This window comes from Rhopalosiphum padi, chromosome 4 (assembly GCF_020882245.1).
Source record: "Rhopalosiphum padi isolate XX-2018 chromosome 4, ASM2088224v1, whole genome shotgun sequence".
NCBI classification, from domain to species: Eukaryota; Metazoa; Arthropoda; class Insecta; order Hemiptera; family Aphididae; genus Rhopalosiphum; species Rhopalosiphum padi.
Genome location: NC_083600.1, coordinates 54,808,523 through 54,827,255, shown reverse-complemented (window position 1 = coordinate 54,827,255; position 18,733 = coordinate 54,808,523). Strand labels below are relative to the sequence as shown.

Here is an 18,733-nt window from a genome sequence, read left to right as displayed (position 1 = left end):
TGCCATTTTAAAAGTATATTAATTGTTAGATATATTAGGCATTTTTTAACAAGATATAGTGCGAAAACTAATATGGGTTTAAGTGAAGGGTAGCTTTTATATTTAAAGTTATGCATGTTTAGCAGTTTTAATATTTTTTTATTGTTTAATGGAGACGTAAAACGAAGATTTCATTATTGTTCCTTTTTTATTATTAAAAATCGAAAATATTTACAACCTGTACTTTATGAATAATAAACTAAACAATTAACGTTATCGTTATGTCACGGATCCCTAGCTAAAACTTAAATTGAACAAGGGGCAAACCTTTTTTATACTTGATTATGGAAGTTTCCCACTTCTGTACCTATATATGTAACATGTAAATGTTACGATTTTGTTCGAACACAAGAATTAAGAAAAAACAATTTTTATTTCTTTAAATTGTACACACCTTTTTCACTTTTGAATAATCAATATGATATATGAACACACATTTTCTCCACATACTCGTGTCATTATTATTATTATACAATATATTATATTTATTTAATACTGTATAAATATCTTGTTTTTATTAATTATATTTTTCCCTTACATTACCCGTGTATACTGTATTGTCACTTTGGCAGCATCATAAATGAGTAGTCGTCTGGTCAAAGACGCCCCTAACTTTAAGCCGTATTTCTGGGAATCCGCAGACTCAATTGGAAACCATTGATCTAATGATTTCCTCCGTCACTGAGTGGTGAACTAGTGACTATACGACTGTACTAAGCAGAATAGAAGATATCAAATAATTACACAAGTTGTCCCGAAGACGTATATTCTTATAGTATATGCTACGTGAGAATGAGTCTGCACAGAGTAAATGGTAAATGGCAACATTACAATTTTTAGATACGAGTGATAAATAACCTTTTTTTTTCTTGTCCCTTGTGTATTCGTTTAGTTAATGGATAATTATTATTTGTTCTGTATTATTACTTATTAGGAATGTTTCCTCCCCCCGTAATTTTTTCCTACGTTCAAGCCTGGTTGTCATAGTTTCTTTACTGTTTTGGCTATGTTATTTTATGAATTGTATGTACAAAGTTCTATCTCCTAACTAACAAAAACACAGAATTTTATAAAAAACATTGTTCTTAAAATTATTGACTGAACAATCTGATTTTGAATTAAATTGGACATTTTAGCAGAATAGTTTATTCTATAATTAGTGGCAGTACTTATTTTTATAAATCATTATTGAATCCTAAGATCAAAAATGATATAATTTTTAATGCTTAAAAAAATATTTATCAAAAGAATTATTATGATATAAAAACTATTATTTTGAATGTTAGGTAGGTACGCCTTATAAGGACAGCAGGAATAATGATTTATTTGAACACATATAATTTTATATTATTTAAAAGAAATAAATGTATAATAGTCATAAATGGGAGTAATGGGACATGGCTTATGGGAATTTTAGTAATATACACGTCATGTCCTGAGGACCATAATTGTCAAACAAAAATGGTATCTATCCTAATCAATTTATATAGGTTATCTATAAATCACGTTTTTAAGTCAGTTGTTCTGTTTTTTATTTAAAATTCAAATTTTTTAATCTATTGTAGTTGTGTTAAAAATGAAATATTCCTATTTAAGTATGCACTCTTAATGTCCCTTGAACAAGAGGCAAATTATCATATAACAATATTTTTACTTCACACAAACAGTTATACGTAACTTTAGTGTTTGAGGAATATAATTCTTAATAAATGCCAAATTGTACTGTATTATGTACAATCATTCCATAATCCATATGGTGTACCGCTTGTTGCTTAGATTGTACATTTCAAATACATCTTATACTAATCAAACCTAAATTGTGTTGCACGATAATCACTGTATATGCTTAAATAATACACATCTTATAAAATAACATTAAGCTCAATATTGATTAAATTTTCTTAGAAATTAAAAATATATATTTCATTTTTATCATTCCTAGTGCTAATCAACTTTAGAAATACCACCATGACAACATCTAACAAACTTTAAATTCTCAACAGAGAACAGTTCAAAAAAAATAAGCAAATGAAACCCTTGACCATAATTTTAAAAATTTCTTTAAAGATATACAATATATAAAAATATTATATTACACTGAAAATTTATAGAAGTAAAAACAGCAAGTAAGATTTAAAGTTCAATGTATACTCTGTAATTATTATTCTTTCAAAATCACTTGTCCCTTGGCCACATCAGCTGCGTGTTCTATACTTCAATCTGTAATGTTAAAAAAAATAATTTAATTCAAAATCTAAATAATTTGCAAATACAATTTAACAAACTAGAGAAGTTTCTATTAATTTGAGTGTAGCTTATCATTGAGTAAGTCACTATTTCATCCATTAAGGATGATTTTAATTCAATAATAAAGCATAATTTATTGCATATAAAAATTATTATGAGCAAAGATAATATATATTAACTTTAGGTCTAATATTTTGAATATTTCATTATATATAGAAAATTCAAAATAATCATACATGGCTTACAACTACTCGCCCTAAATTCGATTTTCGTGTATCAAAATACTCGGAAAATTTTTCTGCTTTGGAATATGAAATTAAAACTGTATGTTGTCATTCAAAAAGGTAATAAACTTAACAAAATATAATTTTTTAACAAATGAAATTAAGTATAAATAAAAATTTGGATATATGCATAATTTAAGCATAATAATGGGGTGAGCTTGCTTAAAAAAATCACCTTGTATATACAAAATAACAAAACCTTTTAATGTACCAAATTTCTGTTTTACGGACACTATTGAACTTTATATGATATTTTTTAGTTGTTTCAAATACTTTTTGAAGTATCCACACATTACCCATTTTTTGTTTGAGATATGAAGGGGAGAAGAGGGTAACGGAAAAATATTGTATTTAAATGTTACAGTTTTTCAGTGAGTCATTAGAATAATTTTACAATCTTTTTCATGGAATTGTTACAAATAACTTCCCGTCTGTTCTTTTATTTTAAATTGTATGTAAGAACTACTGTTACTTAAGAAAATGTAAATCTGGTTGTTTAATGTTTAAGAAGCTATAATTTTATTCAATATTAATGCCTATATTATATAGGTTTTAATAATTACATTTTAGTTCAAAATTGCACTTAGTGTTGGGCTAATTTATTATAAATCACTGAATATTGAAATAGAAGTTCTTATTGGAAAAATAAATAAATATTATAATTTGTTATATTTAAAATTTAAACCAATATCTAAGATATAGCTACCTAAATAAAGTTGATAACAAAAAACTGGATAACATATTGAAAGTAATACACTTCAGCTTTTATAATTTAAGATTTTTTAATATTTAACTTACTTGCACTTCATATTCAATTCCTTTGCTTTTCAATTTTTTTTGTAAAGATTGGATGCGTCTTTTTAATGCTGCTTTACTTTGTTTTTCTTGTTCGGGATTTAACGGTCTCTCCATTGCCTTTCTTTGAATTGACCTATTCTTTATTGTTAGAGGAATTTGATTTTTGTTGCAACGCCAAAATGTATTACTTTTTACTTGGTTTGGAGGAAGGTATTTAGCTAAAAATACATGAATTAAAAAAAAATTCAAATTTAATTTTGATTACTTTATAATAAGTATTCTTACCAACAAGAATTTTCTTATGCATCAAATAGTTATTCATGGTTTCTGCGACTACCTTGGCAACTTCAGGATACAAAAACTCTACAAATGCATATCCTTTTGCTTTACCAGTTTTCTAAAGTTATTATTCTCATTAATATTATTAAAATTTAAAGAAATTAATGAATTAGACGAAATGTGACAAAATTACCTTGCTCTTAGGAATGTTAATATTTGTGACTTCTCCAAATTGTGTAAAATAATGTTTCATTTCATTTTCATAGAAACCGTGGGGAACATGACCAAGATATACAACACCCCTATCATTAGGTGCTTTTGTAGTTTTTTCTTTGGGCGTTTCGCCTTTGTTAAGCTAAATTAAACAAATATAATTATTATTTTATTATATACAACTATTCATAATTTTTGAATCACAAATTTTTATCATTTAGATTTCAGATAATTAAAATTATAAATTATAGGTATCGATAAATCATTTTTGGTGTTACTTACTTTTATAAAACCACTTTTAAACATACTTATTACTTGATGAACCAAAGAATAAAACCACAGTCCACAATGGTCAATAATTTAAATTTCGAAAAATAAAGAGTGAACATTAATGATCATGGGATATCGTGACTTATCGACTTACATGAAGCTAGTAACAAGACCAAATTATTATTTATGTTATAGGTTAGGTTATTATTTTCTACAGAACAGGTCGACCACTTTAAGAACCATATATTTGAATACTAAATAAATAATACATTTAATAATTATTTTTTTTATTGATAAGACGGTCCGACGGTGTTTGAAATTTTAAAATCGAATCGAACCTACTATATTTCTTGTATTGAAAATGGAAGTAAAGAGAAATAATATGATATATTGAATAAATTCTTTTAGATCATCTAATTGATGGAACCGCAAACAGTATTATACGATGACAATTATTATATTAGGAGTAAGAAATCCATCGTTTGATCAAAGCGAAACTGTTGATGACCAATTCGGGCTAGAGCCGGCCTAAAATCTGAATCCCGCATTTTTCTGTCAGTCTATTAATAGTCGATCCAGGCAGCTCTTCTGTTTTGCAGCGACGTCGATTTACAAGAATACAACCAACTCATCAACTCCTTTGCAATGGCGGTAAACTATATTTTATTTAGGCATACTATTTAAATATTTTTAGTGTGGAAATAATAAATAGTAACATTTTAAAGATCGCCTACTTATTATTTTTGCCAATTTTGGGATGCTTAGCACCAATCTATCAAGCACTTTTAAATGATTTTATTTTATACTTACCATAGGTAATAGGCACATCCCTAAACATTTGTTAGTTCTGTTAAATATTAGCTGTTAGAACATAACAATTTGGAATATTATAATAATGACATTAAAAAAATTAATTTAATCATTTTAATATTTTTTCTTTTAGTTTTTGTCTGTAATTAGTCAAATTTCAATTTTTGATCTATATGTATTAAAATACGTAGATAATTTTTAATACTTGTGTCTTCTATACTTTTAATAAGCCTATGTGAAAAATTTATTTCCCGTACTAGTGTAAAGATCATTTCAAATACATTTTGTACAAATCATATTTTTCCATGATTTATAAATTAATTGTTGTAATAACTATCCACTCTATAATACAGTTAACAATCTGTTATTTAAAATCTTTAAAATATTGATTTACACCCAATCAAAAAAGAGTCCATACACTTTTTTTTTTAAATTATTTTGTAAATATTTTAAGTTCCAAAACATAAAGGATTGATAATTGTATCATAAATAAATTTAGTACTGATAATTTATATTTCAATAAAATAAACTGCTTTTAATGTAACATATGATTATAATAAATTACATAATACATATTAGAAATGTTTAAATAATGAATATACCAAAATATTTCCATACACTTATACAATAATTTTATAATTTAGTTAAATTATTGATCGGGTAAATTTTCTTATTTTAATTAATAACATGTAGGATAGTAGGACTGCCATTTGGTGATTTTTGTGATCTAATTTTTCTTTCCATTTCATCCCATAGATTTTTGATTGGGTTCATATCAGATGTTTGTGGGGGTGTGAATGTATGACATTGTTTAGGATAAACAATAGTATCAACCAGGTGCGGATCTAGAAATTAAATAAGGGGGGGGCTAAATAAGAAACTTTATTTCAAGCACATAAAAGCATAGTCATTAAGTTTAAATTTAAAAACATTTTAAGTAGTTACCTTAGGCCTAAGGGAGGGACTTCAGCTCCCATAGCCCCCCCCTTGTATTCGCGCCTGGTAAACCACTTATTGACATGTGTTACCATGTGTTTGGATTATTATTTTGTTGAAAAATAAATTAATTCCCCAAACTCAATTTGTTCACACTATTCTTTAAATTTTTTTTTTAAATATCTTATTAAATATATTTATCCATTTTACCATCTACAAACACTAAATTTCCTACTTCTGATGCACTCATACACCCCATACTAACACATGGCCACCATGTTTAACAGTTGCTCATAAATTCTGTGTTTTTAATTGTTCATTTGGTTTTCGCCATACTTTTTTCTACCTTCAAATGAAAATACGGTGAACTTTAATTTGTCAGTAAAAATCATTGAGTTTCAGAAACTAAAGGTTTATCAATATTTTGAGTTCTTGAAAAATCTTAATGTTTCCTTTTGTTAACTTCACTTATTAATGGTTTCAGTCTAGAAGTTAACCAATTATCACTTCAATACATTTCCCACTGTTTGAGGTATCACATTTACTCCATAGTTTTTGTTAACCATACCAACTTATTTTTGTACACTAGTCTTAAGATTTTCTAATACTATTCTTAAAACTGCCTGTTGTACAGTTAAGTCTAATTTTTTAGGACAACTTGAACAAGGCCTATTGCACAAATTATTGATTTTTTTTTTATTGACAGTATATTGAACAGTTGCACATAATTTATTTAAAATTTTAGCAATTTTTGAAAAGATTATTCTTCATCACTTATCCAAATAATTAATACATACATTTCAGTATGTAATTTATTCTATAGTTATTGTAGTAAAAAGAATGTTTCCATATAATTAATGTAGTAAAGAAAAAATATTTAATAAATATAAATATGATAGATCACAAATTACCTAAATATTCCATTAGATTTTATAACAGTAAGAACACTGACAGCCGACAGGAAAAGTGAGTGTTGCAAACAGGACAATAGATTCTATCTATTCGTTCTTTGTATTTGTGTGATTGTATTGTATTGTGTGTATATATTGCGTGTATTGCCAAATTAATTCACCAATAAACGATGGCAGTAAAGTAGTAGTATTGTGCAAACAAAGCCTCATCTGCTGTCAGTTAAATATGAAAAAAAAATCATAAGGAAAAGTGAGTGTTTAGAACATTTTTTGACGAAAATAATTTTATTATATTGATTTTTTACTAAAAGCATTTATACATAAATATTTTTACTTAGCCTTGTTATAGAAATTAATTTAATAATTGTTAAGGAATGTTTTGGTTAATAAATAAAAATGCTGATGTATAAATTAAAATATAATGGTATGGAAACTTTTTTGACTAAATGTAATCAATTATTAATTCGCAATAATACAAGTTATTTAAAAAAAATGAAGTCTCCAGTGAGAAAATACTAAAAAGTTTCTCTTAAAAATGATTATCTAGGTAGCTTATGACTATTATAAATACTTTAGAACAATAGTTGTTATATATAGGTATTAAGTAAATAATGTATTGTATTTATATTAATTTAAATATTCTTATTATCAAATTAATAATATATTATTATTATATAAATTGTATTTTTATTGGATCTTTGTAAATTATTGTTGTTTAGTAGTTGGCATATTATTCACTGAACTCTATACAATGAACTGTATATATATGACATCATTAATAACTCAAATATATCTGTTTTAGACTTTATTAGGTGTCCAGTTAATTATTACAATGATAGCCATTAATCTAATACATCGTCTTAGTCCTATCTATTCATTTGCTCGATGGACACTATGTTCCACAGGGTAAGTAATTATATATATAGGAGTAAATGTATTAATTTTATTTGTAGGAATTTAATAACTCATAGTTTCATATTAATATTATTTTTAGACTTGTTCGTTATTTACATCCTACAGATAAAGAGCTTAGACAGCTCTCAGGGCTCAAGAAAAAAGATTCAAAACTAAGTAAACGAACTATACATGCTCAAAATGACAATATTGATGTATTTCAGATACCTAAAAATTTAGACATTGAAGTAAGTAACTATGCATAGGTGACATGTACGTGGGTGCCTAGGAGCTCAGGCACTCACTGAAATTATTATGGGGTGCTGAGCATCCATTAGAATATTGGATTTTACAGGGGAATTATATTGACCAGGAGCTAAGCCCCATCCCCCAAATTGTGCATTTATACCTATGATACCAAGGCACCCATTATTTTTTTATAACCTGGCACCTATGTTACTATGTACTATACATATAATATGTACAAGATAATTTATTAATTATATGAAAATAATCTTATTTTTGTTTAAATATTCCCATATATTTTAGTTAGTAAGTCAACCTATTCAAGAACATGAAATATATCAGCTCAGATATTTTATGGAATATCAATGGCTAGTAAATTTCTCTTTATATGCAGCTTTAGTCTATTTAAGTACTGAAATATACTCTTACTATTCACCTATTGATAATGAAATTAATCTAAGTATGCTATGGTGTTCAATTGTCATTGTTTTTGCATTGTATCCTTTTATTGAATAAGTTCAATAATAATAATAATAGTTTTTATGTATATTTAAAAATTGTTCTTTTTCCTGAATTTTTAAATTTTCAGCAAAATTCTTATGTCTCTAACTTTAGAATACTTCCGTGGTGGTTTTGAATCATCAGGTGAACGTTCAACTGTAATAGTTGCAGCTTGTGTTTATTTAGTGATTGCTATGATTATTTTAGTCATAGACGAGTCTAAACTTGATGTTCGGTTGGATACTGCATACAGAAGCTTTAATGAAACTTCAACAGCATTTTTACATAACCATGGGTTATCTTCACAGTAATTACTATCATAATATCTGATTTAATATTCTTATACTAAATACATTTTTTTTAAATATTTTTTAGGGGCCCTGCATCAAAATTAATAGTAAAATTTTTCCTAGCTTTATGGTGTGCAGTTACAGGTGCTATGTTTGTATTTCCTGGAATACGTACAGCTAAAATGCATTGGGATTGCCTTAGGTAATTACATTTAAAATTATAATTTATTATAATAAAATAATAACCTTTTATTACTTTTTTTTTAGATATTATGAATGCAATGAGCTACATGGCAAATATTTCTCTTATAGTTCAACTTTCATTAAAGGTTTTATGAATTTTAGCTTAATTACTCATTTTTTACTCGTTTTACTTTGGGTTAAACCAATAGCTGTGGATTTATTGACTGCAAAAAATCTTTCCGGATTTAATAAACCATTGTAAATACATTTGAAAATGAATATTTAACTATTGTTAGGTAATATTGTTATTTTTTATTTTTTTTTATTTTTAGAATTACATTAGAACAGTTTGAAAGCTTAAGATGTTGGATAGTAGTATTAGTGGTGTTTCAAAGATTATATCTGATGCCTATGTTTATGCAAGCTTATCTTAATATGGCTCAAGAGCGTTTGGAACAACAAAAAAAAGAAGCTGGAAGAATTACTAATGTAGACTTACAAAAACAGGTATAATTTAATTGGCTTTTTTTTTAAATATCTATATATATTTTTAATTTTTTTTTTGAATTTTTTTTAAGGTGTCTGTGATTTTTTACTACACATGTGTTGTAGTGTTACAATATGTTATACCGCTTGTAATGATGTTGTTCTTCATATTTTTTTATAAGACATTAGGTAAACAATTGCCCATATGGCATATACATAGTACAAAAGTGTTCATATATTATCAACATTTTGTAAACTTATTTTTTAGGTAATTTCAGTTGGGTTCAAGTTATTGTAAACTCTTCTTCGACAATAGATAATAGTAATCAACATTCATTACTTGAAGCTAACCTAGAATATTTTTCTATTCAGTCATTAAAACAAGTAAACATTATTGACTTTATTAAGATTATGAAATATATTTTAATTTTATAATTTTATTAGGTATTAACAGCAGATGTCTATCGAGGAATATTTGGTTTTGCCACATGGTGGATATGTTTTTCATGGTTTCTATCTCTGTCAGTTGGAGTATTCTATCAATCTTACTTATCACCTAAGTAAAATAACTTAATTAAAAGTGTTTTTGATTTTAAATATGTCAATACAATTCCTGAACATTGTTTTTGTAAGGAAACAAAAAGTTTAAGGTGGTTTTAAATGGTTAACAACAGAAAAGCAATAAATGTTTAAGTCAGTCAATATTAGAAATATATAGTTTAATAGTTTTATTTTTATTTAACAATTATATTATTTGTATATGTTTAAAGTATAAGGCAAACTTTTGTACATTGTATTATGTATACTTTGGTTAGTTAGATAAAATATAATTTGTTCATTATATTTTAATTGTAAACACTTTTCAATAATTGTTTAATAGATGGTAAAGTACAAAGCATGGAAATATTTACTATTGAAGTATTAATAGTAAATAATATTAATATAATTTTAAACTGCACACTTGAGCATTTATAGAAGTTTCATTAGCTGGACCAATCGCTAAAACTGTTATTTGATCGTTTTCAGTAAAAGTTGCTGTTGGAATGTCAAATAACTTGCATTGTTTTTGAATACACTCTAATGTTTTTAAATCTGGTGCACGTAAAACAACTCTAGCACATTTGGAGGGTAGATTGCGTAATTTAGTTTTATTGTACGCAATAACTGATACAACTGCACACTAAAACAACCATAATTTATTTAATTAAATATATTTAATATATTAAATGTTTTAAAAACAAATTACCTAGGTAACTTATCTTTTTATAATTATATTATATAGAAAAATATACATTCATAAGTTATAATAATTGATCATTAAGTATACACTTGGAGACTCTGAGTGAATAAATCAATTTCTTCACTTTCAACTGGGCCTATAGCCATCACCGTTTTAGATCTGGGCGCGACCTGTGTACGACCTGCATCTACTACTACATAGGTATTGAATCCTTTTTCAATGGCCAATTGCTGAAATTCTAACATAGTTTCTTCATCTGCTACCTTGAATATATTCACTGGCTTATTGTTTGACTCCCAACTATTAATTTCTTTTGGTCTTAACCTCAAGCCTTCTTCATAACAGTGCACAATTGCATGTGAGCACTATAGAATAATAAAATTATACTTTGTAAAACTATTTAACTCAAAAAAACTAACTAAGAAGGAACAGAATATCAATGAAGTGTTTAATGAGCCCAATATATTTAATTATTTCCAATAGAAGATAAAAATAAATTTATCCCATTTTCTCAACAAAGATTTGCTAAAATATAGTTGAGTAGTCATATACAATTAGAATATAACATAAAATGTCTAATTGTACATGTTACCCAAACATTTTTTAATATTTTTACCAAACCTATTAACATTTTTCAAATTAATATACAATATAAATATATTATACATCAGAAATCCAAAATTGTAAGTATGGCAAACTTCAGTTGGTCATCCAAAAAGGTTGTATTATATTATATAATTACTTATTCTCTTATTGAAAGTAAATATCAGTCAGCATTCTGACAAATAACATAAAAATATATGTAGAACACCATATGATGGGCCAAATTACAAATAGTTAATAGTCATTACAATTTACAATATTGATTATTATAAACGATAAAATATACAAATAATAACAATAGTAATAATAATGTGAATATGAATAGTTATTAAATAAATGGCATTTCAACTATCTTAGAGAATCACAACAAAAACCATTAGAAATATTTTTGCACAATGGTCATAACCTTAGCATATGAATAAATGAATTAAGTTGATAGTTTCTAGAATATGAATGCATAAAGAATGGGGGGAAAATTATGAGTATTTACAAAACGTATCCTCCTCGAATTATAATACTTTTTCTAAGAGCTCTGAGCTAACCTTAAGTTTTATTGTAAGATTTAATGGACAATCAGCCATACTTACTTAGTTTAAATAATATTATTCTGAGAAAACATTTTTGTAGTTTTTCTAGTATATTAGATAACCTAATTAAATAATAAACTGTAAAAGGATTATTTCTAATGCGGGAAATGATGAAAAGTTAAAACCTAACTAGATAATGGAATTTTTGTATTCACACAATAAAAGTTACATAACAGTGTCTTGTGAGGATTTACCCACAGTGGTATCTCCTGAAATAATAGAGATATCATAACTATTTTAAATACTCATAGGGTCAAGAACTACAAGTATTTTATATTTTAAATTAATTTAATGTTTTGGTAAAAGCTAAAAAATAATCAAAGATGGTCATTTTGTAATTTTTCTGAAAATGTTGACGTTTCAACATTTTAATTTCATTAGCATCAAGATTTTTTTTTTTAAATATTAGCTTTGAGAATATTTTGTATTATTATACGAGAACCTGCCAAAGCCCCTGTGGGCCACATGTTTGATAAACTGGTACTTTATAGTAAATACATAATTCAAAATTTTTTGAAACTAAAACTAGAAAATAATATTAAAAACCAGGAAATTAATGAAATTAAAATGTTGAAACGTCAATATTTTCAGAAAGATGAACTCAGCAATCACAATGTTAGTTAAGGAGATACCACAATGGATAAATCTTCATGACTTCATGAGACACCCTTTATACAATACAAACAAATCTAGAATAGTTATTAGAAGGAATGTATAAAAATATGTTTTTATATCATGCATATATATGTCATAGTATTTTATATAAATTTAATTTAATATTAATAACTAATCGAAATTAAGAAATTTTAAAATTACAAACGATTATTTCTTTATTTTTATATTTTTAATAAATTGTGTTTGTTTTATTTTTATGTATATTATATTTTAGAATTTTAAGAATTTAATATATTTGCATATATTTTTAATAATTAAAAATTAATTTCAGTATGGGTATTGATTATAGAATAGACTATTCTATAATCAATGGTATGGGCCAATTATTTGACATTTTTAATACAATGGGGATCATAATATTTGATACAAAGTATATAAAAAAAAGAGTAATTTAATATTATATTAAATGACTATAAGTCATTTTAAATCTTAATAGATTATATAACCTTAAAATATATTTGAAATACAAATATTTAGAAATTTAAATTTAATGGATGGATATTGTAGAAAAATAAAATATCTATTTTTTATAGTATTTTTTAAATTACAAAATATGATGTTTTACCTACTTTACTTTTTGTAGTAAACAACATTTTGGGTTTTGACATGTAATAACACTTTATGCCAACTAATTAATTATAACATAATATTTTAATTCTAAAGTGGAATTTAATTCAAATTGTCTCACTTGTGCTGCAACTTTGCCTTTTCCCATTTTTAAATCATGACGAACCAATAACGCCATTTTGAATTCTCCTTTTTGATTTATTAACGATTTGGGCTGTTGACTTTCACACACACTTTTTTCATTTTGACTTGTCCATTTAGTCCTAAGAATATAATTCTTAATCATATCAAAAGTCAGACCAATCAGTATACCAGCGGTTAATCCACCATAAAATGTATTAGTTATAAAACTCATTTTAAGTATATAGTAAAAATATCGCCGGTACTCGGTATTTTAATTAAAAGTAAAAATATGAATCTTTATTTAATTTAAATTATTTTAATAATATATTAATATCATTTAACTTTTCTACAGTCTACACCGTATAGTACTATACGTAAAATGTAAATTGTACAGAAGTAATTGTGTGAACTTTATTAATCGTATTATTCAGTAGCTTACTAGCTTACTGCTTGGGCCTAACGTCTACTTTCTTATATATAGTTGCACTAAACATTTATTTTATTAACCCTTCTATAAAATTCAAAAAAAAATGTGGCTATTGATTATTATCCGATTGTTGATCAAATTATGATAATAGTATCACTGAATGAAATACTATTATCCACGGTCTTAGAAGACCGTGCTATTATCAATATTATCACAGAATAATATAACCTTAAATAACAAAAATTTTGATATTCTAGAAAAAATCTAAAGTATTTCAAAAGTACCAAAGTGGTTTTAGTCTGGTACACGGTGGTAACAACGCATCAATAACGATATCCTAAGTCATAATTCCCAATAATATCCAACTTTACTATCCAAGTAATATAGACAATGAAGTTGTAGTAACTACTAACTACTAACTTTAGTAAACACATAGTTGATACTAATCTATGTTATATAGTAATCAAATTAAAATTACTATTTACACAATTTATTTTACTAACTTCAATTAACCTTACGTAACTTTTAACTAGCTGAATTAAATGTTTAACAAATTTATTTATGTGTTTTAATTTTCAATACGATAATTTCATATTAAAAATTTTTAAAAATAATACGTATTTTTAACGGCATTAATAATTAGAGCAATATGTCCAAAGAAGTAATGATTACTACTCCTACTACACCAGTTCAACAAGGCTTGTTTAGAAAACGAAGCAGCAGACCAGTGCACATAAAATCATGGACCATCATGTTAAACAAAAACGGTTTTGTACGGTGTCATCTTCAGCATTGCCGTTACATAGCTTATTGCATAGATGACATGAGAGAGCATTTCAAAACATGTCGCGGAGAAGTAGCTGGAAATTTTGTGTGCCCAACGTGTGGTGGTCAAACAACATCGCAAGAAGCACTTGATTATCATAAACAAAACAATCATAAAGATTCTGATATAATGTCAATTATTATAAAACCCACGCTCACTGAACAACAATTAACGTTGTGGACAACTGATATCAAGACTCGTGGATATACTCAGTGTTTCATGCCTGATTGTCATTTCATTAGTTATAAAATTTCTGAGCTTGAACAACACTATGAAAAGTGTCTAGGTGAAGATCCAGACACTTCGTCTAAGTTTTTATGTCGTCATTGTAAAGGTTATACATCATCCCAACAAGCTCTACAATTCCACCAAAACAATCATCATAAAGATTTACTGTTTCCTATAAAACAGGTAGGATGGTATATTTATTAATTAATTATGAATTTTAATTGTAGTCCTATTTTCTTTTAAATTGTTTGGCTCACAAAAATATTCCAAATTTTATTTTGTATTTTTTACGATAACATTTAATTTGAATATTTCTAAAAATTTCCTATATTTTAAATTAAAATAACTACTCTAGTGATAAATTAAAAAGTACCAATATATTTATGTGAAATTTATTATTATTAATTTTAGGAAAATAAAGATGATTTTGATGAAGATAATAAAATTAAATCTTACCCAATGGGACAGTATGGACATCCAACATCAAGTGCTACAAATCCTGCTAGCAAAATAGTAACATATTCTCAATGGAAAATGCAAGAAGACTTAGCTGACACGGAATCTATCTGTTCTGAGGTGAATGTTAACAATCCAACTGATGCTCAAATTAAAGATTGGATAATAGATTTAAAAAATGGTTATGTACATTGCAATCATAATTCTTGCAAATACATGTCATTTGATGTAGATGATATGAATGATCATTTTGCTACATGTTTTGAACCATATCTAGACGATGAATTTGAATGTTCTATTTGTGGAGGTAAAACCACATCATCAAATAAACTAAAAACACATCTTTTGCATCATCATGAAGAAGGTTACAAACACTTAACAGAAGAGGAGTGTGGTTTTAAATTGGTTGAAACTGAAGATGGCTTAGAATTGCAGTCTGAAAATAAAGAGCCTATAAAACGTAAAATTGATGAGGTTGATGAAGAATATGAAGAGAAACATTCTGTCAAACGAAAGTCATATGATATACCCTACAACCATTTAACCAAATGGCGTGATGAACTATTACGTAACAAATTTATAAGGTAAGTCATCAATTTTATCAACCATATGAATTATTTATTTATTTTTTTTTTTTTTAGATGTACTGCTGCAGATTGCAGTTATTTAGCTTTGGACATGCTAGAAATGAAACAGCATTCAGATGAGCATGTGGATAGTGTTTACTGGTCCTTTAAGGATCGCAATTTAGAAGATAGAGTAGCAAATTATTGTGATGCGTGCAATGGTCATTTTAAAACTGTAAAACATTTAGATGGTCATAAATTAGTATCACATAATAGTAGTGATACATCCAATATAGATAGCTTATTAATAGATGCCAATGAAGAAAATATTGAAGACGATGAAGAAATTGAAGAAATTTTTTAAGTATTAATATTGATCTAAGTTGATATTCTCACATACCTACATTAAGATTGTAAATACACAGTGTGTGTTCAATTTTATCTCGTATCGGCCAACAGTTCAATATTATACTATTATTGTACTATTAAAATAAGTTATGTTCTTTTTTTTTTGTCATTTTTATAGCTTCTCGAAAAATTAATTAAACCTGGTTTTGACAATTAATATAAATTGTTTTGTATTATTTTCTTATAGCTTAGATTATCTATTCAATGTTGTTTTTTAATTGTACCGTGTATTAGGAATACTGTTAGTTTCTTCTACCTATCTTTTAGTACATAATTTTTATAAAATTATTGAAACCATATTAAAAAATGTATTATACATTTTGTATGTAATAATTATTTTGTATTGTGCTACTCATGTAACCTTTAACAACAATTTTCACAATCATTTATGTAATTTAAAAAGTGTTAATATTGTATTTTAAACATTTATAATACTAAGATTTTTAAGATTATTACCACACCTACAAAGTTTACAGAATTTAGTGTAGAATGTATAAATGTTTTGTTAGGTAAATTTGGATCTATTATATAATTTATTTTAATTTGTATGTACATTAACTACATTTGATCGCTGTTATAAAAAAGTACGATGATACAACGGTTAAATAATAAATAGTCAACAATTATATAATTATGCTAAAAAACCATACTTTGATATATATACTGTTGGTAATGTGAGCTTTCCTCACAATATTATTAATTAATTTATGAACTGAATTTTATTAATTTAGACATTATTGAAAAATTAAAATAATAATTATATCATGTGGTTATAGACAATTTTGAAAATGTATTTCTGGGGCTACACAATGCACAGACTGACTAGCTCTTCGTTTTAATTTTGTAATATATAATACACTCTTTAAACTTATTTTTTTTTACACAAAATGTGTATGTTTATATAATTTTAATGATACAAAAGAACATTCATACATCATACTCAAATAATATTATGCACAACCTAGATTTTGGTAAGTATATAGTATATTATTGTTCAAAAGTCATTTATCAACTATTTTTTTTTGGAATAACTACATCAAATTGTTATTTACATAATATGTAAAATATATAATTAATAATTATTAATTAGTTACTGTCTGGTAATTTTCACACATTTTTTTTATTAGGAACTTTTAGAGCTGATATAATTTTCAAAATATTTTGGCTTGTTTTGATCAACAAAAGTTACAGCCATTTCAAATGTTTAACTGAATATGAATATTAGGTAATTATTTAAATTCTTTACACCCAACAAATTCATATTTGACTGACAAAGTAAAAAACAAAACTCATTTAAAAAAAACATCAACCACTCAGAATCTGAAATATTTTGACTAATTTCATGTACAGGCATTTAACAGGTTACAAGCTAGTATAGGCATTTAATTATTTCAGCTTGTATGTTAAGTTAAAAATCAGTTAAAGCTATTAAGCTATTATAACACCTCTTAATGGTATATGATATTCACCTTTATTTCTGATAAAGTGGTGTTTTGTAATTTTGTTAATTAATTAATAACAATAATATATAAAATAATAGCAAAAAAATAAATCATTAGGTATACATTTAAAATATCAATGTTGTCAAAATTTGAACTTTAATCGTACAAAAAAAAATTATGTATATGGTTTTTTATTTACTTTTTTTAAAATTCCAATTTAATAACATATGAATATATGATGAGAAATATCTTGTATTATTTGTATTAAATATCAAGCTTTTTTAATCATGCATTCATTTCTATTATATATAATTAGAATAATTAGATACCTAACACAATAAAACAAATCAATAGATTTTGAAAAGAAAATTACCTATACAATATATGACGTATGTCTTTAGAATAATGTCTATGTAATTATTTAGTGGAAAATTAAGTCTACAATGATTTATTTTTGAAATATAAAAAAAATTGATTTGGTCGATTAATATTGCTTTGCGTAATCATTTCCATTTTTACCTATTTTTTATTTTTTATGATTATTTTGAAAAGTACCTACTAAATTTAACTTAAAATTTAATCCTAGTAAATAGAAATCTCAAACCAGTTCCAAGTTTTAAGATTGAATCGAATTATATTTTTCTTCTCCTAAAAGTTACTCAAATTACTGCAATCATTATAAAAATATAAAACCAATATATTCATCGGTTCAATCAGAAATCAGAATATCTATACTTATGATTTTTGAGAATAGGTAACTATTAGGTATTGGTATACTCACATCAATTTTTCTTGTAAAAAAAAAGATAAGTATTAAAATAGCAAGTTTCCAAATAAATTAGATACTTACGAGGAAAAAATATGATAAATATTAAATATTTTTAAACATGACCAGTTAATACAGATATATAGTTGAATAAAATTTTTTTTTTAAATCTATTAGCCTGAACAAATACGTGGTAAGATATAGAAATTGTATTTTATTATAATTTGTTTAACGCTTTTTTTCATAGAGAATATTGCAGATGTGTCTGACTGAATGTGAATATGCCAATATATTATATTCAGGGCTAGGCTGCATATAAAATTGTTGATTCATGGTCTTAATAATTTTATTTTATAACGCTTTGGGTGAGTCTAATCGAAAATAATATACAATCCATTATCCAAATATCCAATAGTCAATTCAATACAAGAT

The 18,733-nt window shown here is 25.6% G+C and overlaps 4 protein-coding genes across 5 annotated transcripts; 2 read left to right on the top strand and 2 right to left on the bottom strand.

The window, feature by feature from the left end:
• Window positions 1-2,109: 2,109 nt before the first annotated feature.
• On the bottom strand, window positions 2,110-4,302 carry LOC132930902 (MKI67 FHA domain-interacting nucleolar phosphoprotein-like). Its single transcript, XM_060997011.1, has 5 exons — window positions 4,143-4,302; window positions 3,841-4,002; window positions 3,654-3,765; window positions 3,369-3,586; window positions 2,110-2,259 (listed from the first exon to the last, which is right to left on the bottom strand). Exons 1-5 carry the CDS (start codon window positions 4,164-4,166, stop codon window positions 2,248-2,250), a joined length of 528 nt encoding a protein of 175 aa, XP_060852994.1. The 5' UTR covers window positions 4,167-4,302; the 3' UTR covers window positions 2,110-2,247.
• Window positions 4,303-4,411: 109 nt separating this feature from the next.
• On the top strand, window positions 4,412-10,236 carry LOC132930900 (transmembrane protein 161B). The gene is made up of 11 exons (XM_060997007.1): window positions 4,412-4,781; window positions 7,590-7,693; window positions 7,782-7,929; window positions 8,231-8,424; window positions 8,517-8,735; window positions 8,804-8,920; window positions 8,986-9,159; window positions 9,234-9,408; window positions 9,480-9,576; window positions 9,656-9,771; window positions 9,832-10,236. The coding sequence occupies exons 1-11, from the start codon at window positions 4,776-4,778 to the stop codon at window positions 9,949-9,951; spliced, it is 1,470 nt and encodes a 489-aa protein (XP_060852990.1). The 5' UTR covers window positions 4,412-4,775; the 3' UTR covers window positions 9,952-10,236.
• On the bottom strand, window positions 10,090-13,743 carry LOC132930903 (peptidyl-tRNA hydrolase 2, mitochondrial-like). Its single transcript, XM_060997012.1, has 3 exons — window positions 13,181-13,743; window positions 10,749-10,992; window positions 10,090-10,569 (listed from the first exon to the last, which is right to left on the bottom strand). Exons 1-3 carry the CDS (start codon window positions 13,412-13,414, stop codon window positions 10,325-10,327), a joined length of 723 nt encoding a protein of 240 aa, XP_060852995.1. The 5' UTR covers window positions 13,415-13,743; the 3' UTR covers window positions 10,090-10,324.
• A 134-nt stretch (window positions 13,744-13,877) lies between these two features.
• Window positions 13,878-16,965, top strand: LOC132930898 (zinc finger protein 512B-like). 2 transcript variants are annotated; one of them, XM_060997006.1, is made up of 4 exons: window positions 13,878-13,987; window positions 14,253-14,846; window positions 15,075-15,703; window positions 15,761-16,965. In XM_060997006.1, the coding sequence occupies exons 2-4, from the start codon at window positions 14,259-14,261 to the stop codon at window positions 16,047-16,049; spliced, it is 1,506 nt and encodes a 501-aa protein (XP_060852989.1). In that variant the 5' UTR covers window positions 13,878-13,987; window positions 14,253-14,258; the 3' UTR covers window positions 16,050-16,965. The 2 variants fall into 2 exon arrangements, with proteins under 2 accessions (XP_060852989.1, XP_060852988.1); XM_060997005.1 differs by having other exon boundaries at window positions 13,899-14,846.
• Window positions 16,966-18,733: the final 1,768 nt, after the last annotated feature.